The sequence below is a fragment of the Puma concolor genome, chromosome D3, assembly GCF_028749965.1.
Source record: "Puma concolor isolate L17-30 chromosome D3, mPumCon1.1.hap2, whole genome shotgun sequence".
NCBI classification, from domain to species: Eukaryota; Metazoa; Chordata; class Mammalia; order Carnivora; family Felidae; genus Puma; species Puma concolor.
This window is the reverse complement of record NC_141678.1, coordinates 31,531,288-31,558,360: the sequence shown is the minus strand read 5'-3', so window position 1 is coordinate 31,558,360 and position 27,073 is coordinate 31,531,288. Positions and strand designations below refer to the sequence as shown.

At 42.3% G+C, this 27,073-nt stretch overlaps 1 protein-coding gene across 3 annotated transcripts in view; it reads left to right on the top strand.

Annotated features, from left to right (window-relative positions):
* Positions 1-2,492: 2,492 nt before the first annotated feature.
* LDLRAD4 (low density lipoprotein receptor class A domain containing 4) overlaps positions 2,493-27,073 on the top strand; it is a 252,513-nt gene continuing 227,932 nt past the window's right edge. For 2 of the 3 annotated variants that reach the window (XM_086682395.1, XM_025931101.2), the window contains exon 1: positions 2,493-2,980. In XM_086682395.1, the coding sequence (XP_086538521.1) occupies positions 2,941-2,980 (40 nt within the window). In that variant the 5' untranslated portion in view covers positions 2,493-2,940. The remainder of the gene's footprint in view (positions 2,981-27,073) is intronic. The other variant, XM_086682396.1, reaches the window with a different exon arrangement.

Below are 27,073 nucleotides of genomic sequence, written 5' to 3'. Positions count from 1 at the left end.
TGACTATGGCAAGTGCTGGGAAGCTGGGTAGATAGGCTGGGAATTTATCCTGGGGGATAATCATGGAGGCCTCTCTGACCAGGGACATTTGAGCTGTGATTGGAAGGTGAGAAGGATCATGAGCAAGAGCCATAGGAGAGGGTTAGATGGGGAAAGTGGGTGAGACCACCATTTGTTCTGTTTCTCTGCCTTTTTTGCTGATTCTTGGTTGGTTGTTAAGCTGTGAAAGCAGATGTGCTTTGCTTCTCCTAATTCTGGGTTCTAGTCATCCACCTGTGTTCCCCAGCCTGTTGGGTCATCTGACACTTTCTTACTGAGCGTGACTGGGTTCCTTGTCCTGTCCTGGATGCGTGGGTCCCTTACTGAACAGAACAGAGGCTTCAGGTCCTGGGCACTCTTGCTACTTTCTTGTATATTTCTACAAAAGGAATATGTGTTAGTAGTTAGGAAGAAAACATTTTATGGAAGTTACAGTTTCATTTTAACTTAAAAATTGCATTTATGGAGACTGAGTATATGCAGGAATTTGAAAGTTACTCACTAATGGGATAATACTGTGTTCCTCTGGTCTTTATTAGTTTACACATTGCCCTAAAAGTTCTGACCAATACCATTCCTGAGACCCCAATTTGAGCTGTTAGATACCTGTCACCATACTTCTCTTTTAGAAGTAAAGTTAAGAATTGGTGAGCGTGGGGGCGCCTGGGTGGCTCAGTTGGTTAAGCATCCAACTTCGGTTCAGGTCATGATCTCACAGCTCATGGGTTCAAGCCCCACAGCGGGCTCTGTGCTGACAGCTCAGAGCCTGGAGCCTGCTTCAGATTCTGTGTCTCCTCCTGTCTCTGCCCCTTCCTCGCTTGTACTCTCTCTCTCTCTTTCTCTCAAAAATAAATAGACATTATAAGAATTGGTGAGTATGATGAAGATGGTAAAAGGAAGAAAAGAAAAAAAATTGTTTGTTCCATTTTGGTCCACATCTGCCTCAGTCTTTTCCATAGCCATTTGAAATGTGATATAGGATAGCTTGATTTTGTTTTTAAAAATTGAGGTAGCATACCTTTTGCAATGAAACAAAATAAAATAAACAGAAAGCCCACGATAAAGTAACAAAAACCTCATCACGCTTCGTTTGTCTCTGAGTTTAAAGAAAAAGAACAAGTAAAGTCTACTGTTTCTGTGCATTGAAAGCACCATAGCAAAGGGCAAAGAAAATAGAGGTTTTATAGGGGCAGGTGGTTTTGTTTTTTTCTGGCACTTCCATTTCCTCAAATTGATAGGTATAGTGCATGTGGTTAGTTTACTTTAGAAGTTAGTGTAGGCCGTTAGGATGCTCACACTGTGTGTGTTGGTCATTTTACATGGAATGTTTCAATTCAGAGAAAAAATGTTTTGTCACATTTTCAAGCACTTCAGAACTACCATTTGCATAAGTTATTTTAATTGGAATAATTTTTTCCACCTATTCATTAAATTTAAGGACTTGTGGTACACTACACCTTATTAACTGTGATTGTTACTGCAGGTACATGAAGGCAATACAATTGAATTTATTAACATAATTACAGCACTTCATTAATACATAAGGTCTTCCTTATAGCTAGCCTGCATTAGTGATGTTTCCTTTACTACTTTATATTTACAACAAGAGGGCTTAACAGAGTGTTCTTTTCTGTTATGTGCCATTTTCTGAAATTATTTTTCTTTCCTTTAGTTTGATGGTGAAAAAGAGGAATAAGGTTGTATTTTTGAAAGATCGATATGAATTGATTAGAGTGAAGTGCTGATAATGGAAAAAAGATTTTTCTCTAATACTGGAGAGTCCTATTCGGATTCTATTTTAAAAAGTCTCATCTTTGGGCTTCTAACGTTCTTGTTATTAGTGTTGCTTCTTGTATACTATAACAACACTAAAGTATCTGAGAAATATTTTGTAAAATGCTTTTATATTATATAATGGTATGTAATAGGTAATGCAAAATTTCAGATTAAACTTGCTTTTCCTTCTCACTCTTTAAAATATTGTTATAGGCCTTTGTTTTCCCCCTTGAGAGTCATTTTTTAAAACTCCTCAACACAAGTCATTCTAGGAGTACTGACAGCAGTGGATAGGAACCTCAGACCTCACTTCTAAGACCTCAGGAACAAGCTTGGGAAATGGGTTTCTTCTTCAGGGTACCTGTGAACTACAAGTAACTGAGGGAAAGACATTTGAATATTGTATGGCCTTTGTAGCCATTCTTAGAGAGGCTCGGAGCAGTGAATACTGTCTTCTGTCTTTTCTTCTGGGGTGCAAGTAAAAGCTACCTCTGCTCCCTGCCCCTTCACAGGCACTCAGGAAAAGGTGGTGCACCTACCGCCTCCCCAGAGCTCCTCCAGTGCCCATAGCATGACCATGAACATTGCTCTGGGTAGCTTTTTCTTTTTCTCCTTTTTTTGGCCTCAATGGGTCTACTAAATTTCATGTTCCTACAGGTCATCAGGAAAGTGATCTCTTTCTTTTTAATTTCAGCAAGGGAGAGGCGAAGCACAGAGAGCAGCAGATCAGACCATACTGAGCTCCCTTAGAGCGGCTGAGACCCGTGGAGGATGCTGGCTGCCAAGTGGCTGAGGAGGGCCTCACTCTAAGGTGGGAAAGCAGGTCTCAGCGGGACAGCTTCCTCTGCTCCTGGGCTCACCATGGCCTTCACTCTCTGGCTGGACGGCTGACGTGACTGTGTGCCCCAAGTGTGCACGCTGCTGGACTGGGTGCCGTCCCAGGTACCACCTGCTCTCAGGGTCTGGGAGCAGGACAGGTGGGCATCAGATGCTACCAAAAGCCGGACGGGGCAGAGCGATGGACTCCGACAAGCTAAGATGGAAGTGACCTGAGGCCTCGCCCAGGCAGTTTTCTCTTGACAGGATAGCTTAAGAGTTGGAGCACAGGCTTGTCTGGGGAGCAGTATGCAGGAAGCTGGTTTTCAGGCCACAAATGCTTTCACAGGTGAGAATTCTCCACGCTTAAAACTTTATTTGAACTTAGTTGGTAGGTAATAAAGTAACAAACAATTCTATAAAATGAGTATGCATTTATGTTTATGAACTGAAGGAATTCAGAGTCAAGGGGCTCAGGCTGCCATGGTGACTGATTTTGACAAAATAATAGTATGTTTTTCTTCTCTCTAAATAGAAATTTGAAAAAACATTTGACATTATATGATTCTACTTTTGTCGAGTAATATGGCACACACAATATTCTGCAAGTCATTGTTCTCTAAAGGAAATATGTCACTTGCAGAGCTATGAATAGAGGATATGTTTTTCTTTACAGAAGTGGGAAGACTCTCTGAGGGAATAAAGTTATTGATGATGAGTGACTTCTCCCTCCCCATCTTTAGTTTTCCTTCTCAGATTTATTTGTGTGCAAATGGTGGTGGGGGTGGAAATTCTGCTGAACTAACCACTCAGTTGAGATTCTTCTCATGTAAGTGAGCTTATGGAGAAGCCCCGCATCACTATTTGACATTGCTTTGCCCACTGGCTGCCAGTTTGCACATTTTGCAGGGAACCACTCAGTCTGGCTGACACCCCAGACCCATGGCCTGAAACACAGGGCCTTTTGAATTTGGGTCCTTGTTCCTTGTCAGATTCACTTAACATCCCAGGCTTCTGCCTCCTTATTTATAAAATGGGGGCGGTGAAGTTAAAGAAACTAATGGAATCAAGGAGAAACATTTTTATATAAGAAGATAGTTTTTTGGGCTTTTTTTTTTTTTTTTTTTTTTAAGGAAAGATGGTAGTATAATCACAATAAGTGACCACATTCTCTGGTCCTGTGAGTCTTAAAAGTTTGCAACATTTCAAATTCTGTGGAGAGAGCAGGTCAGGTTGTTGTGTGCCTGGAGAGGTTGTGGCTCAGCCTGAGGGCCACACAGACTTGGATTGGGGCTCTGCCCTCTCCCCTGATGAGAGCTCTGCTCTTGGACAGTCATTGAGCTTTTTTCTGTTTCCTTTTGCTCATTTCTAAATGAAGATGGACACGGACTCAACTGCCCTGCTCTGGGGAAGAAATGAGACTACATATGTGAGTGCTGAGTATGGAGTTCGATCCTTTCCAGACCTTGGCTCTTTCCTAATGTGGAGTTACAGGGTTGAGCCTGGCTGCCCAGTCCAGTCCTTGCGCTCTGTGCTCACACTTTGAGCGAGCTCCTTAGACTGTCACCATCTGTGTCTATAACATGGGAGCCTTCATCCTGGGGGCTGTGCTGGGGACGGTCCTCTTGGGGTGGTAACAGCCCTTTGAAAATGAATGAAACTGTATTTAAGTGTAGATTCAGAAAAGCATACAAAGTTGAGTGCTTTAGACCATCTCAGACTTCCAGTCTGGCTGATTGGAAACCCTGTTCTCCTGTCCTCCCTTAATGGGTCCACTTCAGCTGTTTCAGTCACATGAGCTGCTCCTTCATGGAATGTCACTTTCTCTATTCTGTGTGAAGCGTAGCATACAGGGCATACCTCTGTGAAGTGGCCAGGCCCTTCAAACTCTTCTTCCCCACTCTCTGGAAGACATCTGGGGAGGAGAGGCAACCAGGAGGTGTAAGGAAAGAAGCTCCTAAAGCAATTCTGAGAGGAAGAGGTAACAAAAAGAACTGGAGGAAGAGCAGCACATGGTTCAAAATGTAGACTAGCCTCGTGTTCACGCTCCTCAGCTGTTTCAATGCCTGCCCAGGAGGTGAAAAGCTCCTGTAGTTGTTGCCTCCCCCTGCATGGCTTTTGAGACTCCTACTTTACTGCCATTGCCTTCTTGGGCAGTCAGCCTTTTAGAGGAGCCTGACCAGGGAGTGGAGGTGAGGGGGGCACCCCATTGGATTCTACACACAGTCTCTCCTGAGCCTGACATTAGTCTGCCATGGTTCACAGTTAACAGAGTTGTGTCCAGTCCTCACCAGTTTCCTCATTTTCTGAGGAAAAATGAAGACATCCCCCATTCCTGTCAAGATCCCAGGCCATCTTGAGCCTGGGGCCTTGAGACAGTTGGTTCTGAATAATGGAAACCACTGGGTTCTGCCTGGAAAATTCACAGTTAGTTAGGACAGTGCCTGAAACATTAAGGCCCAAGAAAATGGCAGCTGTAATTATGACTGTTACTGCCCTGGTTATGGGCACAGGACCATGGTCACCTCCTCCTACATTTGCTTTTAGCCACCCTCTCAAGGCTCCTCCCCAGTTCATATTTTCTGAACTTCTTTTAAATTATAATTTACTGAAGAACTCTATTTCCTTACAAATTTGACCTCCTCCTAGTTGCATCAGCCTACCTGAATAATAATCATATTGGTAGTAGTAGTAAAATAATATCCATGGCCAATATTTTAGAGAGCTTACCATGTGCTTTACCTGTGTGTGTGTGCTGGTATTGTTGATGCAGGGGCACACTCAGAGCCAGCAGTTAGACCAGGCTGGTGGCCTTTTGAAATCTCTTAGCCCTGTATGCAAACTTGGCTGCACATGCGGGTCACCTGGAGAGCCTTACCACTGCCTGGGTCTCCTCCTCAGAGAGTGGGGTTTAATTGCATCAACTAGCCCTGCTAAACCAGGACCTATAGTCTAACAAGATCCCCAGGTGCTCGGTGCATTTGAAAGTCTGGCAAGCTGTGAGAGCCAACACTGTACAAAGAGTGGTGGTTAGAGTTTAGAGGAGAGGGTGGGTTGGGAGAGTCAGTACTTGAAAAAAGGAACTGACTTGTCCCATTTCCTCAACACAGGTGATTGAATAATCTGCACATTCTCAAGGAAGCTGTGGATTGTTGGATATTAGTTATAAGAGCCAGGCGCACAAGTACCTGTAGGACAATGGTTTTAGTGCCCCACTTTCTCTAGGGAAATAACCAGTGATGGAATAAAGGAGATAGAAGTACCCAGCCTTCTCTGGAGTGGGTCCCTGTGGAGTGGGCTCATCATTTTTATTTTTTGCCTGCTCTTCTCATCTTTCTTTCCCCACATGGTTGGTAATAGTTACTTATGATGTAGGATGAAAGGGCCGATCCTCTGTCCCTGCCCAAGCAATGCAGTAAAGCTGTAGTCTTAGAGGTGAGTCAGAGGCTGGTGCCCACCCACTTAGTTGGTTTGCCGTTCTTATGTTTCTTGACTTTAGACTTTTCTTATCCCAGAGCAACTAAAGGTGCTGATGTCTTAGTTTCTGGAATTGAAGATGCACTGATTTTGTGGATTTTCTAGGCCAGTGGAAAAAAGTCTTGCCTTCGATATTTGAAATGGTGAAGGGGTTAAAGCATTTGTCCTTGGCTTTAAATCTTGTCTTAGAGTGTGACAAAGTCATTATACAGTTAACCATATCTCCACTTAAAAAAATTTGTTAGTTTATATTTTAGGTTTCAATTCCCTTGGTGATGGGAGTCTGGAGGGCTCAGGATTCCTATTAAAGAAGTACTTAGGGGCTGCAGTCTGGCCAGGAGGGAAGCCTGGTAGACCAGTATGAAGCTGTGTTTGCATGGCAAGCCCACTGCTTGTTTTGCAGTGAGTGCAATTACTGTGACGGCTGGTGGGAGCTTGGAAGCCCCTTCGTCCCCATGCCATTGCTGGTTTGCCTGTGTCTTTCCAATCCCCTCTTACATTTTGCTTCCTGTGTGAATATAGGTGTACACCCATGGATACATATTGCAAATTCATCCTCCTACTTATGATTTTCTATTCTTGCATATAAGAATTTACACATTATTGTAAGTTTTCTTAGCACATGTAATTTGGAAGTGATTTTAATCAGTTAGGTACTATTTTATAACAAAAAAGACTTAATTTTCTCTTTTACAAGTAATACCTATTCATTGTAAGCAAATTTGGAAAGCTCAGACAAATTGCAAGAACAAAATAATTACCCATCCTATAGCCTTGCCATATGAAGCTTTCCACTGTTAACATCTGGCTTACATCTTTTCCATCTTTTTTTCCTGTGTACATTTCTTCCTATAAACTGTTTTTATAACATGTGTTCACTTTTATAACCTGATCATTCACCTTTAACATTACGAGCATTTTCTTTAGAAATATGCCTTAAAATTGCTACATCATATTCTTTATGTATGTGTACTTGAATTTTTAAATTGTGCTTTTATTATTGGATATTGAAGTTTTTGACAGCTTTTGCCCTTATAGATAATGCTTTGGTGAACACTGTTGTGCAAAAAGCTTTTCTATGTATTGGGCTATTTTCTTAGGTTAAGGTCCCAGAATTAGAATTATGGAGTTCAAAGATGTGAACTTTATTAAGGTTTATGACTGAATTTTTAAAAGATTTTATTATTTTTAAATAATCTCTACACTCAATGTGGAGCTCGAACCCACAACCCCGAGATTGAGTCACATGCTCCTCTGAGCCAGCCAGGCACCCCTATGACTGAATTTTCAAAGGGATTGGTTAGTCCAGCTTCTGAGACTGTGCTGAGCTCCATTTCTTCCAGGTGCCTGTTCCCAGTTACTGTGGCCTGTTCCTGCCATTCAGCTGTGAGATGGAGCAGCCCTGCTTGCACTGCAGGGTGTCATGAGATTAATGCATGTTTATGGAGCTCTTTGCAGCATGATGCTGTAGAGCCTACCTGAGTGCCATCATTACGACAGTGATGCTAATGTTTCATTTTGGCAGTGAAAACTCAAGCATCCTAAGTTCATTGTTTTTGTTCTTTCAGATAGTCTCTGTCTGGCTTTAGTTCATGGAAGCAATAATGTAGATGAATAGATGCCAGCAAGATAAGACTTCTGTAAGAACACCCTCTCTACACCCCCCCCCCCCCGCAACCCTGGTGCCTCTGGGCATAGAGAAATGGGAATCCTTTCAGGCTGGGTCAGTCAGCTCTCTGTTGAAGTGTCCTAATAGTGATGGAGATTTCATCTGAGGTTTGCTGTACTTTCTCCTGACTTGGAAAGCATCCTGCCTAGGTTATCACCATTACATCCTAAAGAAGATGCCAGTGTTAGGATTCTGCTCCCTCCCCACCACTAATGACACCCTTAAATACTGTTTTGCATAATTAAATTTCTTGGGCTGGGGCGCCTGGGTGGCGCAGTCGGTTAAGCGTCCGACTTCAGCCAGGTCACGATCTCGCGGTCCGTGAGTTCGAGCCCCGCGTCGGGCTCTGGGCTGATGGCTCAGAGCCTGGAGCCTGTTTCTGATTCTGTGTCTCCCTCTCTCTCTACCCCTCCCCCGTTCATGCTCTGTCTCTGTCTGTCCCAAAAATAAATAAACGTTGAAAAAAAAAATTTTTTTAATTTCTTGGGCTTCTGGAATCATTTCGTTCAGTGTTAGAAGAAACATATATCCTTGGATGACTAAATAAATGAACCAAATTCCTATAGAATTTACAAGTCTTTCTTGTGAAAAGGATGGTCAGACCTAGTTGTTAAATAAATTAAGGTTATATCACTCATAAAGGAGAAGAATGAGAGTTGATTTAATAGTCTTCAGATATCCAAAACAGAGCTATTTTATGAATTTAGGTGATTGTGTTTTCTTAGCCACTAAGAACCAAAAAATGGAAAGAATCACTTAAATGGAGTTGTTGTAATGCTTATTTTTCCATGGAAATCTTTCACACTAGCTGGAGTGCTGGGACCCTGTGTAGGATGGACGTGGCCTTACTTGGAGGCTTGACCAGTGCTACACTATTCCAAGGGCTCTGAACAGCCCCGAAGGATCTTGAGCCACCTAGACTTTGAGCTTATTACTCACCCCTTTGAGGCTGTGCCTGTGTGCCGACCATGGATGACCTTAGCTCACACTTTCCATATCTGCCTGAAGGATGCTTGTTTTAGTTGATAGTGAGAGCTGTTTATCAATTAAAGGGAGGTGGGGCTGGGGGGGGGAGTGATTCATGGCCAAATTTTGGAGGAAGAAATTTAATTGGTTTCTTTACTGTAGAACTTTTCAAAGTGTTTAATATGAAACTTGGAATATGAAGGTCCCTAATGGGCGATAATGGGCAGCATTTCCCAAATGACAAGACATTGAAGGCTTTTTAGAAAGCAAAACACAGAGGGACAACACATGATGCCAGTCTGTGATGTTGCTTTCCTTCTAGCTGAGGTTTGGGTGTCACTGTCCCACGGCACTAGTGAAGCAGAGCTCTTGCCAGACGTGTGTAATGTGCTGCAGATGAAAAGAAGGTAAGGAGGCAATCTTTCTTCTGCCTCCATTCTCCCCCTTGGCTCATTCTGCCAGCATTCTTTAAAATGCATCTTTAATTATACCTTCTCTTGTCCTCAAACTTTTCATGGTTTCTTGTTTCCTAAAAAGAGTCTAGACTCCTCAGCCTGGAGTTCAAAGTTCCCTTGTGTTTTCTTCCATCATTCTCTTGCTGTGACTGAAGTTCCAGACAAACTGGACTACTTGCCCATCCTCAAATAGTTTTTACATTTTTAAATACCTCAATGCCTTTGCTAACACTTCTTCATCTCCCTTAGACTTTATCCTTCTACAATTTTTCTGACTTCAGGGTCTGTCTCAGTTCCATGACATCTTTTGTGATGTGCGTGAGAGAAGCCCAGACGATCTTCCTACTTGTAATTTAACAGATATAGAAATGATTGATAATAATAGCTTTTTGTAAAATCTTGCATGCTCTGGCTTGAGGGAAGTTAGATTTACTAAGAGAGCTATCGGAACACACTGTGGTGTGTGTGCTTGGTTTTTACATTGCCCTATTTAGCCTGGCATCTGGTCCTCAGTTCCAAACGTAACCCTTATTTAATAACATTGTTTCTATGTGTAAATTGTTTTCTAATAAGCTCCTAAAGCATCTCCATTTTCTTTCCTGTAAACTATTCTGCACTGTTTCCAGAGTTTTCCTACTGTGACAAAGATGATCATCTTTTTTAGAGGCATTATGGTAGCCTGATGCCTGAGGAGTGTATATACCCATTTTAAATAAGGATAAGAAGTAATGTCAGTATTGCTTGAAACTGTATTTATTTTAAGGTTACTTAAATACGTACAACATAAATATAGTTATAAAATCCTTATGTTTATAGCTTTTAAATAGCTATAACATCAAAACAAATATAGGAATTATAAAGTTGAAATCATTCAAATTGCTGCTTAATCTGACATACTTTTATTTTGCTGAACCTTTCCATTTCCCAGCCTTTTAAATTCTGAGCAGAGCATCCTAAAGGGTGACTCAAAGTGATGATGGGCACTCATTGCTGGATTTTAGGATATACACACAAAAGTCAACAAGGCTGGTTTGAATGATGGTTTTAAGTAATCAGCAATGGTTTAGGATGAATTCCTTGTCCTTGAATATCCAGGGTCAAAAACTACCTACAAATCTCATTAGGGTTCTTTAAAAAATGTTGGCTTTTGACCATCATACTTCTGAAACTTGGATGTTTAAGTTACCCCTGTAAAGAATGGTTTAGTTCTGGAGAAATCAAAGACTTGTACAGAAACCAGGTTACTCTTCAACATGTGACCCCTTGAATTTCTTTCTCGGGTCCTAGATTCTTGCTGTATTGGTGTGCAGAGTGTTTGGAATCCTTTGTTTGGACTATCTTGTGCTTACCACTGCAGAATGAGCCCAGAGGCCAGAAAAGGCCTGGCTTCCAGTAGAAGTAGCCATTCCCGTGTTGAACTTCCCCCAAATTTCTACTCAGTGATGTTGACAAGTTAGCTGACTATTCTGAAGCACACCTTTTACAACACTAAAGTGGATATAATAATAACTAGTCAGTAGGATTTTAGTAAGGATTAAATGAAGTAACATATGTAAAGTATCAACTGTAGAGCCTAGCAGATAGATGGTGCTCAGTAAGTGGTTTTCTTCTATCACCATCTTCAAGAGGTTAGCTACATGTAAAGGCCTCAGAAAGCAGGGGTTCATTTAGCAAATGTTTGATGGGAGCTCATGCCATGCCTGTGAGGGGTTCAGAGCAGATTGATATGATCCTTCCCCCTGGATATAGATGTTCGGTGCAGAGCAGATGCATCACTGCTATTGTGGACCTGGGAGCATGGTCTAGAGAGGCTGTCTTTTGCTGAGACCCCCTGGCCTCTCTGCTTATGGAAATCTTCAGCATATAGCTTCCTCTCTCCCTCATTTATATTCCACCCAATATGATTTCTGTCTCTGCACTCAAGTCACTCTACCTGCCTTACTCAGAGATGGCTCTGGGTGATGGTTTGTGGGGCAGCGATCCTGTGCAGTCATCACAGGTCGTGAGTGTGTGCCCTGATGGGTCTAAGTTGGAGTTACAGGTCTGCATGTGTTTATTTCAGAACATTATGTTCAAATGTGAAAACTCTGAAAGGGATGCAGAAATAAACATGTTTGGCATCTGTGTAGATGTTTTATGGTTCTATTTAAAAAATTTTAACCAGCGATAGTGAATATGGTAACATGGACATTTTTTCCCTCTCAGCTGACTTGGGTATTTTAGAGCATTTCCAGAGCAGTGTGAGGAAGACACCTCTTGGTTACAGATGCAGGATGACAGTACGTGGCCCTGCATACCTGTAGGTAGCATCTGGGCGCAGGGCTCCTCTGTATCAGTAGTAAGATGGGGAAACTATGCTGTCTTACTATTTAAATTTATTTTCTTTTATGATAAAATTTCAGAAAATTAAGGATGTTTTCCTTGCCCTTTGGAATTGCTTATCCATGATCTCAGATGCAGTATTTCACAGAGCTGACATAAGGAGTGAAGATTAATTGTCTGCTCTGCCAGGTGCTTTCACATATACAGTCTCATTCACTCCTTGGAACAGCCCTAGGAGGTATAAGTATTATGCCAGGTCTATTTGTAAGGGAACAATACAGGCCCAGAGTAAGCCTGCTTGAGGCCACATTGTCTAGCAAGCCTCAGTGCCAGAGTTGAAACACAGGTCTGTCTGTGCTGGAACTGGATCCCAAGCATGCAGAGAGAAATAGTCCTTCTCCTTTATAAATCAATGCAAGGCAAGAGGGACATAGAGAGAGAAAGAGAGAGACAGGCATTTGAAGCTTGAAACTGAACTCACATAGTAAGTGTTTGTCAGATAGTGTTGTGTGTTTTCTAACTTAGAAAATCTTTTACGTGTCTACCTCTTAACCTCACCAGTTTTTATGTCATTCTGCTTTTGGAATATTTAGGAGTGAAAGAAGAATGACCCATGGTGGTGATGGTTGTAAAACAATGTGAATATACAGAATGCTGTAGGACTGTACACCTAAAAATGGTTAAAATGGCAAATTTTATATATATTTTTACCACAATAAAAATAAACACTTAAGAAAAAAACAAACCCGTTACACGTTCACTGATGGCTTTCTGCTGTCATCCAGGTTTGACTGAGTATGCCATGAATGTAAGCATTCCTTATCCTTGCTTCGTTGGAGTGAGGGTTATGGAGACTGAGTAAATGATAGTAATTATTACTATGTGCCAGGCAATATTCTAAGCACTTTATACTCTTATTCGAGCCTCAAAACAATTCTACAAAATAGTTGCTGTTGTGAAGCGTTTTTGACAGATGAGGAAAAACAGGCACAGGTTAAGCGAAGGTAACACCTCTGGTAAGATGAGTAGCTAAGATTAGAACCTACAACCGCCATAATCAACACAAATGACTGGACTGTGCCATGACTGGACTATGGCCAAGGCCAGCCTTTGTCAGGAAGTGTTTCCCTTCCAGCTTATCAATGTCCACAGAGATCTATGATCCAAATGCTTCTCTTGGAGAGGTGGTTTAGTTTATGGAGAGATGCATATTATAGTTGTATATTTAAGAAAACTTGGCCTATAAGGACATTTTTTTTTTTTTTTACATAGTATGATAGAATCATAGCCTGTGTATAAACTGTAGCTTCTAGTATATGGGCTTACAGCCTTGTTTACCTTCTCTAATTCTAGACTCAGACCACACAGGAGTAGGTCTTGTCACTGTGATAGTCTTTTAGGGTGTCTGCAAGTAAGCACGTGCAGAAGCCCTGGAACACCTGTGTTTCCTCTGTGTTTGCAGCCAGTGCAGTACATTTAGCATTCAACTGTCTAGCTGGTATGTTTTCAATACAAACCTCATTTCTCACAGTCTTTTTCTCCTTATAAAAACATTAAATGAACATTAAGAAAAATTCCATTTATTTGGAGATATTGGCTAATATTCTAGAATGGAAGAAAAATCTGCCTGCCTCATGCTTCTGGTTTGCTCCTGCCCCATGGTGTTCCATTCAATGCTTAGACATTGGATAACAGTTCAGAGTGTAGGAAGAGGTTCTTTTGGACCCAGAGCATAGAGAGTCTGGCGAACACCTCTTGTGAGCATATAGCAGATCATCCTTCACACACAGGATGGGAGAGAGTATGGGCTTAGGCTCATAAGCTCTGAGGTTTGTTTTTAATGTTTATTTATTTTTGAGAAAGAGAGACACAGAGAGAGGGAGACATAAACTCTGAAGCAGGGCTCTGAGCTGTCAGCACAGAGCCTGGTGTGGGGCTTGAACCCACAAACCGCAAGATCATGACCTGAGCCGAAGTCGGATGCTTAATCAACTGAGCTACCCAGGTGCCCCATCATAAGATCTGAGTTTTGATGTAAGTCCTACCATTTGTTGGGGTGAGATCTGGGTAAGTTACTTAATCCGGAGCCCAGCTTTTTTCCCTCTAAATTAGTAGTTATGATCTCAGCCCATACAACTGATAGCTAAAGAGAGAACCTAAGTGACAGTGCTGGACCAGGCTGCCTGTTTCCTTCCATGGTGTCTATGCTGTGATGTAAAGCCCTCCTAGCTGTGCTCTGACATCCCCTGGAGTCTGCTGAGGCCTTGATGTGGAGATAGGCCTAGCCTGCCTCAGAGACCAGTTGTTCGGGATGAGGCTTCTCCAGCTAGACCTAGGCCTCCTCTGTGCCTGCCTGTAATCTTTATTTCATATGTCGGGCACATTCACAGAGGGTGGACGTGAGCAGGGGGGCAAATTACAACTTAAACCTAGCCATGTGGTCTCATGTAAATAGTGTGGACACCGTTTAGGTGGTTGAGGTGCTGGGCCCTATAGGCCAAAATGGGGCGAGGGGATTATGGATGTATTTGGCAGTTAATTTTGTCCCTATCCTGCCCTTCTGTGGGTTTGTGATGCATAAAGAGACAGTACAGGACCTAATGTGCAGTTGTTATACCTCTGTTGTTTCTTCATCTAGTTTTGAGCAACTTTCCTGTTTTGGAGGTGGGGCAGTTATTTGGCCCAAACTATTTTGTAAAAAATTTTTTTAATGTTTATTTATTTTTGAGAGAGAGAGAAACAGAGCACAAACAGGGGAGGGGCAGAGGAAGAGGGAGACCCAGAATCCGAAGCAGGCTCCAGGCTCTGAGCTGTCAGCACAGAGCGCGATGGCTCGAACTCAAGAACTGGGAGATCATGACCTGAGCTGAAGTCAGACGCTTAATCAACTGAGCCATGCAGGCGCTCCTGGCCCAAAATTTTTTCTAATGTTAAATATTAATATATTGGCCTATGACATTAGACTTAGTCAAGTAAAAACCAACACTGGGAAAACTCACCCTTGTCGTTTGTTCCCTCCCTTGTGGTCCCACAGAGGTGCCCTGCTGGAAACCTCTTGTTTGTCTTGCGATGGTGCCCTCTCCCTTTCCTGTCACTTGCCAGTGCTGTTGTCTTTTACCTCCAGAAGATGGCCTCTTGGAAAGTGAGCTGAGTGGTGAGAGCACATCAGGGCACACAGGAATGGTAGACATGCAAGCACTGGTAGACATGCAAGCACTGGGTCTGGCTGGCTCTTCCACCTGGCAGCTATGCACCTTCACAGATGTTTTATTTCTCTGAACCCATCCTCATCTGTAGGATGGAAAATGTTTAAATGCCCACATTCCTAGGTGGGGATACAGGGCCAGATTTTAAAAAGCATATGGAAAGTGCTGTGTAAGTTTTAAAATGTTGCACAAGAGTGAATAATTCGGATAATTATGTTTAGATAACTGAGAGCTCTTCTCATCAGAGGTTTGCTCTAGGTAGGGTAGCCAGGTGTCCCCATGTATGCCTGTTGTGGTGGTGCTTCCTTTCACTCTCAGGAATGTCCTGGTTTGAACGATTAATTATATATATGATCACCTTACTTATGGCTGATGCCCTGACTAAAAGAGTGACTTTTCTGGCTCTGAATAGTGATGGGAAACCTTACTTGGATGGTCTTCACTCTCTGTACTATCTCTGCAACAGCTGCGTATGGCTTTTGTAGCAGTGGAGGTTTTCTATTGCATGAAATGTTTATAATTGGAAGATAAACTCTGCAGCAGTATGGCACGGTGGAAGAGGTGTTAACCCCACAGTTGGATCAGCCCTGTCTCCCCACTGGGGAGCTATGTGGCAATGAGTATGGATGTTTACTTATGTCTCTAAGGGCATGGTACCTCCCTCATGGGGCTGTTGTGAGGGCTTGATGAGGTCTGTTGAAGTTGCCAGCAAACCACATCGCACCAACTCATGTACATGCAAGTAAATGTTTTTTGAAAGTAAAGTTTGTTGTGTTTTATTTTTTTTGTCAAAAGTAACTTTTATTATTTTTTATTACTACAAAACTGTACATGTTTACACTTGTTTGAGGTTGTGGAGTTTGTTCTCCCTTTAGTTGTGGAGTTTGTTCTATCAGTCTTCAAGTTGATTTCTGGGGTATTTAGGATGATTTGAAAGTAATCTAGTTGTGTTCATGGGATGAGATGAATCTAGGGTCCTCTTATTCCACTGCCATCTTCTCTTCTCACCTGTTGTTTGTTTGTTTATTATTTATTTATTATTACTATTTAAAATATTCATTTATTTTTGACAGAGAGAGAGAGAGAGAGAGAGAGCAAGTGAAGGAGACGGGCAGAGAGAGAGGGAGACAGAGAATCCCAAGCAGGCTCTATGCTGTCAGCACAGAGCCCAATGCAGGGCTCTAATTCACAAACCATGAGATCATGACCTGAGTTGAAATCAAGAGTTGGGTGGACCCTTAACTGACTGAGCTACTCGAGAGCTCCTCGCCTGTTGTTTTTTTAATTTAAGATGTATAAACAAAAAGAAGTATGATGTTCCTGCTGTTGACTGAACTGCTGAATTGGGTGCCCGGCCGTGGAGTATAGGGGAGAGATGAGGGAAGGGGACACTTCAGAAGTTTTTGTTGATGAATAATAGAAACTCATCAGAGCTTGTTTTTGCTTTTTGTTTATAAATCAGCATAGTGGCCTTGGTCTTCAGTTGCACCACGGATGAATACCTTGTCTTTCTGGCTTCACTGAAGCACCCTTAGTAAGTGTTGCTTGTTTATTTGTTGTCCATCTGTTGTTGCTCACCTACTCTTGGCCTGGAATGGAGGAGCAATGTCAATTAATTTGGTGTCTCTCCCAACCTTGGTGTCCTGTTTTATTTGGAGAGATGTGTAGCACATGTGGACAGGACAGCTACCATGTGAAGCAGAAGGTTCAATGCTGAGGAAGGCACCAGTGAAACTCTCTGAGAGTTCAGAAGATGCAGGCTCCTGGGGTAGCTTAGGGAATATGAGCTGAGCCCCGAGCCCAGGTAGGGAGATTTCAAGCAGAGGAAGAGGGAAATCGAGGTGGAAGCAGTGCAGACACAAGTGGCTCATGACCAGGAGCGTGAGGAAACGCGGAGTCAGAATGAAGATTTGGAGTTTATTTGGTACTGGGTGAAGAGCCTTTGAAGGTTCCCAGCTGGGGAGTGACTGTATCAGAGCTGCTCTGGCAGCAGAGGACGGTGTCCCAGAGAGGGTAGACACAAAGGAGGCCGGGCAGAAGGAAGTTGGTGCTTGGTCATAAATACTGCTGAGCTGGGGCGGGGGGTGGGGGATGTTTTTAAATTCCCTTTCACCTTCTCCCTTGATGGACTGGACAAGGCTCACTAGCTTTTTTGTCTGTTTATCTCAAAGGCACACACTCTCCTTTTGAACACAAAGAACCTATTCCTTATTGTTCAAAGTCAGAAGTATGGTCGAGAGATTTGTGAACACCTGCCAGCCTTCGAGAGTGGTTAAGACAAAAAAATAAGTTAAGATATGTACATCATAAATGTAGTTTTTACCAAGAGGTAGAATAATCTGCAGACAGCAAGTTGCATAAGTTTAGCTTATGGAATGCTATTTTCTTCTTGAAATTGCATTGTTTTAAAAGCCATTATGTGCTTTTTTTCTGGCTGTGGAGTTCAGGTGGCTGTACGACCATGGACAACCTTGTGGGATTTGCTCAACTCAGTGTTTTGGAAAAGGTGAACGGAGTGACCAAAACCAAGTTGTGATCGATGGTCACATCTTCCCATCCTCTTCCCTTTCCCCTCTCATTTAAAAATTTTTTTTAATGTTTATTTATTTTTGAGAGAGAGCGAGAGAGAGAATATGAGTGGGGTAGGGGAAGAGAGAAAGGGAGACACAGAATCTGAAGCAGGCTCCAGGCTCTGAGCTGTCAGCACAGAGCCCAATGCGGGGCTTGAACTCAACAAGCCATGAGATCATGATCTGAGTTGAAGTCAGGCACCTAACCGACTGAGCCACCCAGGCGCCCCTTCCCTTTCCCTTTCTTTTCCTTCTTGGCAGACCTTGTGTCTCTTCCTTATAAAGGAAATGTTTGCCAAGTGAAGTTATCAAAATACTACAACTTCTTAGCTGAAGTAGGGATTATATAGTGAAGAATTAAGTTGTGTCACCTTGTTTCATCCATGTTAAACACTGCACCTAAAAATGATGGCTATATAGACCTCTGCTGATGAGACTGAGCCACTAAGTGGAAACCAAAGTCATCCATTACATCTGCAGTAGTTGTTGGGTTTCTAGTGTGTTCTGGGCATGGTAGGAGCTGATCCCCAAGGAGCATAAAGCCTGAGAGAGGACCTGGACAAGGGGCTGAACCATTGTCATCAAGACCCATTTCCATGGCCTACGTAGTATTGTTACCTGCAGTACATCATGGTATCAGAGAAAGGCTTTCAATAAGAAATGATTTAGAAACAGAGATCAAAAGTAGGACTTGGCCAAATGAGGGAGTAGAATGGAGTAGGAGGGAGTCCCAGGAAGACTTGGCAGTAGGAGCAACAGCAGCAACAGCCCAGAGATGAGTGGGAAGAGCCTGGGTGGTAGTTCCGTCCAGCCAGAGTTAGAGTTTACATGGTGGTAGAGACCGCGTGATGGGTGAGCAGGCCCCAGACAGTGGCAGTGTGAAGTGAGAGATGATTCAGAGGTAAGTTCTGTTGAACAGTGATTGGCTGGGAGTAGGGTATGAGGGAGAGGAAGAGTCAAAACTGATGCTAAGATGTCTTGCTGAAGCACCTGGAGAATGGGTGGGTGATCTCAGGCAGGTCATGTAGGAGGAGGAGGTGTTGTGGGGAAGCCCTCAAGTGTAATCTTGGATGTACTGAATTTGAAGTGCTTTGGGACATCATTGTGGAAAAGACAGGCAGACAGTTGGATATGAACCTGCATATCCAACCATATCAAGGATGGATGCGGGGATTTGGGAATCATTTGTAGCTTAGAGCACTGTGTGTCCTGCAGATACCTGCATCCCTTCCTTGCAGCCGACCTCTGCAGAAAGGAGCACATTTCACAACCCTTCCTTCTCTGTGTGCACCGACACTGCCCCTCTGCCACAGCACCTCCCTTTTTGTCCTGCTCCACTCTGAGCCTCCCACCCCCTCTGTCTGCCATAGTGAGAACCGCACTGCTACCCTCCCCTAAAACATTGTGGCGGAGCTGTTCTTGCAGGGACTGAAGCCAGCTCTCCATTGCCATCTGAACCCTGCAATAATACTAACATAAGACTGTGGGTGGCCTGCTTTACCAAAGGCTGCAGATAGCCAGTAGGAGCTACAGTTTAGGGAAAAAACATTTAAAATCAAGTAAGACAATTACATAATTTGAGAGAAAAGCAAAGTTCTTCACAGATGATTTTCTCATGGGGCAGCCTACTCCTACCCTTTCTTTTCTATGGGTCTGCCCCCTCTCTTATCTCTTCAGAATGAGAGCTCCTTCCTCCTTCATGAAGCCCTTCCCTGTAAATCTCCATTTTCCTGTCTTTTAGGGAAACCCCACTTCCTACCCACATGTGTTGCCCTAGGATTTACACTCTTCCCTCACAGAGCAGGCTGCAGGACCCATGAACCCTGTTATATAACATTGCTGCCTAGTCCATGGTGGATGATGCGCCAGAGCATACTTCCCTTTGAGGTCTCTGGGCCAGTGTGAGCTGAAGTTGTATTCCCTGTGTTCTCCCTGAGTCTTCACTTCTCTTGGTGACTGCTGTACAACTGTGCTCACACACAGACATCTCCCAAGGAGCCCACGTTTTATGTCCTGGAGGCAGTAAAGCCTGTCCAGAGACTTGAGTTCTATTGCTGCACTTTATTATATGCTTCCTCTTGTGTTCTGCTTCCAGACCAACCCAGAACCCACTAACATACAAGAGGCAGAGTCCATCACTAGGCCTTTCTGAAAAGGGGCCATCTACTCCATGGATACAGAGGCCTGCAGGAGCTTCAGGGTTAGAAGTTGTTCTTCTTTTATCTTGGGTCTCACACAGCTTCACCATATTTCTAGTGGAAATACAGTGGAATACATGGAAGCTCCTGGGTCTACTTTTCATCATTATAACTGGGAATGGGGGGGGGGGTAAAAATTGAGGCCAAGAGACGGAAGGAACACAGTTATGGAAAGATGGTATATAGCTTGAGAAGAGAGGATCGGGGTAGGACTTTGTGGAATTCAGTATTCAAGGACACTGGAAATGTGGAGGGCACAGCCAGAGTGAGGAGGAAGCCAATCAGGGGAGGGCGTCAGGATGTGGCCTGAGGGGTCAGGGGTGGATGTATGAATGGACAGTGAGGAAGCAGAGACAAGGAGTATAAACAACTTTGCATGAAGAAGTTTAGAGAAAGGAGAAAAGGGCTAAAGGGAGAGGTGGGTCAAGGAGGGTATAAGGAGCAAGCTGACAGAAAAGTATGTGTTAGATTAGAAAAGGTAGAGCAGTGCGAAAATGGATTCCAACTCAGTGAGATGGCTGGGCCAGTGCCACTGCTGTCTTCATGACAGAGCGAGGGGAGGCAGTGAGGCCAATGCTGTGGTCCTGATGCCCAGGAGAGTATTTGGGATCAGATAGTTTCCTCTTCCTTTCCTCCTGGGCCCAGAGGAGGATCTGCAGGGGAGCAAGAGTGACTGTGGAATGGAAATGAAGCCCGTTTCTGGGTCAGAGGGAGAGGAAAGACATGATTTAGACTTGAGAGCAGATTCTGGGAGTAACTAAAGATTCTAGAAATCTAACTGATATTATCCAACATCCAGCTGAAAATCTGGGAGCTCTTTTGGCAGACCGTAGTCAGGGCTAGAACAGAAGGAATTTGGTATGGGTGCCTTATGTATTTTGCCAGCCCAGGCTATCCTCGGCTAGACTTTAGAGTTAGCAGAAGGTTGCCTCGGCAAACTCACAAGTACATGCCTTGTTTCTGGGTCCTCCATTTAACCGCCACACTTACTGCCTGCTTCCTTGGAGGATTACTCAGGTTCTTTTGGAAAAAGTCCGATATTACCTGGATTTGAGCTCTGAGGACCCCCAAAGTCCACTCCTTGGTTTAGAACAGATAAGGAGGTTCCATGTGGCCATGCTTGCTGGAAACAGTCCATCAGCCCATCCAGGTCCGGAGAGAGGAACTGGGCTAGCTCTGCTGCTTTGCTTCTGCCCTCCTCACTGGTTCCCACTCCTGTCAGCTCCCATGGATTCCAGCTTGAAGTTGAAAGGGCCTTGCTAGGGGTGATTGTATTTTAATAGAAGATTTTGTGCTAATTGTCACTAGTGGGAATTCACTACATGGACAACATGGGGTAGGAAGTTCAGGAAGTGTGGGGGTGAGGGGAGTAGTTTTTTATTTAGTGATTTTTCCCAAAATGTTTGCATAATATTTGAAATATTTTCAAATGATGTTTATAGAAATAAAGGCATGTGTGCATGTTGTACAGCCAGTAATTAGAAGGCAGAGACTTCTCTTGTTTCTGCTTCCTTCCCAGCATCAATGCCTTTGTGGGAGCTGTCCTGCCACTCTACTTGATTCTAGTGATCTGTCAATCATAGGATTCCAGACACAAGCTAAGCCAAAATGATCAGGCTCTCTCTTCTAGGAGCTTTAATTGTGAGCAGGGACACACAGGACTAGGAGGTAGATAGAATGGACTCATCTGATGGCAGCTCCTAACATAGAGAACACAGGAGTTCCCCAATATATATCACTTTAGTGCTCAAGTCCCTGGCTTTCCTAGTCCTGGTTATTCAGCATGCTGTTCATCAGCCTTACAATAAGTTTACCCAGCTTGCATGCTTGCTTTTATGCTTTACTTAGCAAGAGTTTGTTAAAATACTGGTGTATGTATCATCAACTTCTCATGATACATTTTTTCTCCTAATACTTTGAAGTATGTATATAGATCATTTAGTTACAAAGAGGATAATGAACTTGGAGGATGAAAAGGTCTGTGATGAAAAAACATTATTGTGTTTTCAAGTACAGAAATGATGGCAAGAGAATGTGGCACAGGGTGGAGTTGTTGTTGTACCAGAAATTGTCTCTGACTTTTCCAGCACCGTCCCCAACTTGAACCTGGTCTTGGTAAAATCTCCCCATCAGTGCAGCATTGTAGATTGTGAAATAAAGGGAATTTAAGGAAGGACAAAAATAGATAAACAGTGAAAGGAATAGTTAGAAGAAGGAAGAGAGTAAGAAAGTGAAGGAAAATATGAGTCAGTAATGTCAAGGGTAGACTGCACCCACCCAGAAGTCAAAGTCTATACATAGGGCCAAATTAGGACAGTCATAAGGGGACGGCCTCATCTGTTTCTCTTCATCACAAGCCCTTAGTGGGAAATATTACGCGCGCGCGCGCGCGCACACACACACACACACACACACACACACACACACACACACACACCATGTATTTTAAATCCCCCTCATCTCTTCTCCCCCCACCATATGTAAAATACCTAGGAAGTCAGTTAACATCTCTGAACAATTTATTTATTGTTAAAATGAAGAAGTTGAACTAGGTGGTTTTTTTCTTTCTTTTTATTTAAGCTAAAGAAACCCACCAACAACCAGTTCACCATTTTTCCCATCCCCGCCCCACCGCTGACAACCACCAGTTTGTTCCTTGCATCTGTGAACTTGGTGGGGTTTTTGTCTGTTTTTGTTTTAAGATTCCACATATAAGAGAGATCATGTAGTATTTGTCTTTGTCTGACTTATTTCACTTAGCATAATGCCCTTGAGGTCCATTCATGTTGTTGCAAATGGCAGGATTTTACTCTTTTTTTGTGGTTAATATCCCTGTGTGTGTGTTACAATTTATTTATTGATTCATCCATCAGTGGACACTTACATTGTTTCCATGATCTTGCCTTATAAATAATGCTGCTTTGAACATGATGGAGAGAGGGGTGGGGGAAATCTTTTCAAATTAGTGTTTTTGTTTTCTTCACATAAGTACCCAGGAGTGGAATTGCTGGGTCATAATGGTAGTTCTATTTTTAATTTTTTGAGGGACCTTCATGCAATTTCCCGTAGTGACCACACCAGTTTACATTCCCACCAACAATACATAAGGGTCCCCTTTCTTCACATTTTTGCCAACAATTTTTACTTTTTATATTTTTGATAATAGATAGCTATTCTAACAAGTGTGAGGTGATATCTCATTGGGGCTTTTATTTGCATCTCTTTGGTGATTGATGATGTAGAACATCTTTTTATGTGTGTATGGCCATCTGTATGTCTCTGGAGAAATGATTTTCAGATATTCTGCCCATTTTTAAAGTGTATTGTTTGTTCTTTTGCTGTTGAGTTGTATGAATTCTTTACATTTTTTTGATATTAGTCCCTTAGCAGATACATGGTTTACAAATATATTTTGTCATTCAAAATGTTTATCATGTCAAGGAGTTTTCTGCCTGTGTTTTCTTCCAGTTTTATGGTTTTATGTCATACATTCAAGTCTTTAATCCATTAATTGTAATTAATTTTTGTCTGTGGTGTAAGATAGTGGTCCAGGTTCATTCTTTTGCATGGATGTCCATTTTCTCAACACCATTTATTATAGAGATTATCTTTGCCCCCATTGCATTTTCTTGGCTTCTTTGTTGTATATTAATTGACCATATATGCTTGGGTTTATTTCTGGACTCCCTTTTCTGTCCCTTTTCTGATCTATGTGTCTGTTTTTATGCCAATACCATACTATATTAATTACTAAGACTTTATAATATAGTTTGAAATCAGGGTGTGTAATGCCTCTAGCTTTGTTCTTTCTCCAGTTTTCTTTCGCTGTTTAGCATTTCATAACTACTTATAAGATTGGTCCTATGAACTCTCATAAGACTAGGATGTAAAGCCCACCAATGGAGATGGTGCTAGATTCGTGACCTCCTTCCAAGGGTTCTCATACCTAGAACTTACTGTCCTCCTATGAAGGAAAGAGCTCTTCTCACTGAATCCCCAATCATAACATATACATATCCCATACATTGGCACTTCCCAGAGGTGTCTAAAGCTTTTTTATCCAAATGAGTGATATTCTAAATAGCAGTCATCTTAAGACGCTATATATATTTTGTGGTGGAGATAGATAGAATTGCAGTATGCCTAAGCACATGTGGTCTGTGATCCAGACTACCTGGGTTCAGATCCTGGCTCTTTTATAGCAGCCTTTATGGCACTGGGTGAGTAACTTAACCACTCTGTGATTCACTTTCCTCATCTATAACATGAGAATAATGGTAATAGAATATACTTAAGAGAGTTGTTGGGAAAATACATGAGTTTATGCAGGTACTACTTTATGGCAACAAGCAATTGTTAGGCATAGATTCACCTCATTTACACAACTTGGTCCCCAGATGAATTTTTCCTGCCTCTGCAAACCTCAGTCCACCATCAGCAGGTTTATATGTGGCATCATATTTGCCCATGGATTCTGAGGACATTTCCAGAAGAGCCATTCCAAAGGGTTTTGAATGACTGCAACAGTATTGGAATTAATAGGTTAAACTCATGTCAATATGTGCTTTTCTAGTTCATTTGTCAAACAACAATAAGAAAACAGACTTCTGAATCTTGGATACCCCTTGTAATTTGAATTTAATATTACCATGTGACTAAGTGTTCCCCATGCATTCACTGAAGATTAATTTCCTACTAGAGTGTGAATCTTTATTACATATTTGTCATTTAAATACAATTTTTTTTGCTATATGTTATAATAAGGCAGAAATGTAATTTAAACATACGTGTTGCTAAATAGTTTGAATTCTGTATCTTTTTGTTAATCTTCCTCTTGTTGTCTTGCTAGATATAAAGAACACTCTTGGGGCTGGAGACAATCAGCACTAATTGTCTTGTTCACTTTTATTGAATTTTATGCTAGACTCTGAGCTAGGTGCTGGGAATATAAGGATGAAAGGACTTAGCAAACAAAAGAACGGGGTGCCTGGGTAGCTTATTTGGTTAAGCATCTGACTCTTGATTTCAGCTCAGGATGTGATCTCACAGTTGTGAGATTGAGCCCCATGTCGGGCTTTGTGCTGACAGCGTGGAGCCTGCTTGATATTCTCTCACCCTCTCTCTCCACTCCTCCCCTGCTCACATGCAGTGTCTTAAAATAAATAAATAAACTTTTAAAAAAAGAAACAAAAGAGCATTTCATTTAATAAAAGCATGACATAGTTTACTTAGATGGCAGTCTTCGTTAGGGCAGTGTGCTCATGTCATATTTGTTTGTAGTTAATTTTTAGTGTGGAAAAAAAAGGGAAGCACGCAAGACTTTGAGATTTTATTTCTGCATATCAAAAAAGTACCGTAAGGGTGTTTTACATGTCTCCTTGTATCCCTTTAAGATCCTGGGGGCCTTAAGGGATTTCTGTTTCTAGCAGAAATTTGGAGTTGGGTCAAAGTCCAGAGGGGTGAGGGTAGGGCTGCACCCCTTAGGAAGCTCGGGCTTGGTACTTGGTACTCCGTGTGGAGCCCAGACTTGCTGGCACCAGGCTTGTCCCTCTATTTGTGTAGTCCAATTCACAGGTGAGCAGACAAGACTCTTAAATGTGGCAACAGAGAAGGAGACCCTCTAAGATGGTGAAAAGAGTATTTATGATGGGAGTCCATGGTTGGAAATGAACCAGGATAATAACAAACCCAGCTCTGTTCACATGTATTTTTTATAAGTTGATCAGGATTGAGAGCATGTGTGGGAACAAATCTCTCTTCTCTCTTATATCCTCTAAAAACAGTGACCAGGAGGAGGCCTTACTTTTGCCTTAAGGATGATTGAGGAATGGATGTGGTTTATTTATGAGTCCATGACCTGAGGTCCACTTTTAGATTTATTCACTTAGCACATATTTATTGAGCACTTGCTATATAATAGGAGCCATAGTAGGTACTGGGATTACAGGGGTGAATAAGACAGAGCCCCTGCGTTCAAGGAATTTACAAGTTGGCTGGGAGACAGATAATTAGAAGTAAACAAACACATCATGTGATTTCAGATAGCTGTGAAGTCCTATAGAAAATAAAGGGGGGGGGGCAAAGATGAGAGAGTGACAGGGAATGCTGTTGCTGATAGGATGATCTGGGAAGGCCTCTCTAAGGAAAAGGAAGGGAGAAAGAATGTGGAGATGGAAAGAGAGTTCTGGGCAGAGGGCCCAGCAAGGACAGAGGCCTTGGGTTCACAACAAAGTTGGTGTTTGAATGGCAAGATGGTTGTTTGGGTGGTCACATGCCCTGGAATGGACTGGGCAGATGGGTGATCCTTGGGCTTTTGTTTTAATTTGTTTTGATTCTCATGTTCTCTCCAAAGGGGGAGAGAATCTGGGTAAGTATCTATAAATTTTAGGTAGCACTGTTTGCCGTATATTTAGTACATTATGTTTTATTTTGAATCACTGCTTTTTAAAAAATTGTCTATCTTCCAAACACTGAGTCTACTAGGACAGTCCTATATTCAAGGTCAGTTCTTAGACTTCAGGTTTTTTATTTCTTGGCACTTTCTAAGCACGTTGCTCAGACATTTTGATACAGTGTGAGAGAAACAACTGCAGGTGGTGGCGGAGCAAATTCTCATGGTTAGTGGCTGAGAAATGTGGAACAGAACAGCCAGTCTAGTTGGAGAGAAGATGCTCCACGTGATGAGCTTCTCAAGCCTGGGGAGAGCCTGAGAGCCTGTGCTCTCTAGTGGAGGTCGAGGAACATGAAAGACATGACAGACATTTGCATCTTAGTGCTCACAGTTTTGTTCCTCAGATGCAGGCTGTAGTCATTTGGGGCCAGACATGTAGAGAATGTCTTCAGCCCTTGTTCTTTTCTTCCATACGGAGTTCACTTCAGCCAAGACGAAGGCTATTTCTCATTATCCATCCTTTCAGAATGCCACCCTCTAGCAGGTAATATCATCACCAGTTCATGTTGGAATTTATTTTTCTTAGATTTCTGGATTTACTTAACAGGCACAATTTCCAAGGGTGGTTCGTCCTTAAGCGGGGCAAGTATATAATAAAATAGCGATGGGAATCAGTACCAATGGCACTTTGCCAAATCACTTTTTAATCTTGCCATACTTTGTCTCTTCTCACTTAAAATGAGAACATCTGATGCACTTTTCATGATATTTTCAGCATTAAATACCGCCTTTTAAAAAGATATGCACCAAAAATATCCTTTGTCCTTCTCTTCCAACTCTTCTTTTGAGGCTTTCAGCTCTTGGTTCCTCTTTGCTTGTAACTACATGAGTTTCCTTGTTTGTTTGAAGAAGTCAGGTATAGCCTATTGTCCTTTCTTCAAAACCAAAGCTGCTGCTCTTGTTACAGGACTGTGCTACTGTGACCTGAATTCATACTTTCATTATAAACATCCCATTTTCAGAAACTCATTGCTTAGCAATGATGATAGTTGCCCAATAGCTAAATCTTGAAGTGTGAGATTTTTTTTTACCTCCAGTAACTTGAATAATTTTTTATAGTCCAGGTAAGTTTCAAAAACATGTTTTTTGTATTGCAGTGATTTTTTTTTATTAAAAAGAAACTTACAA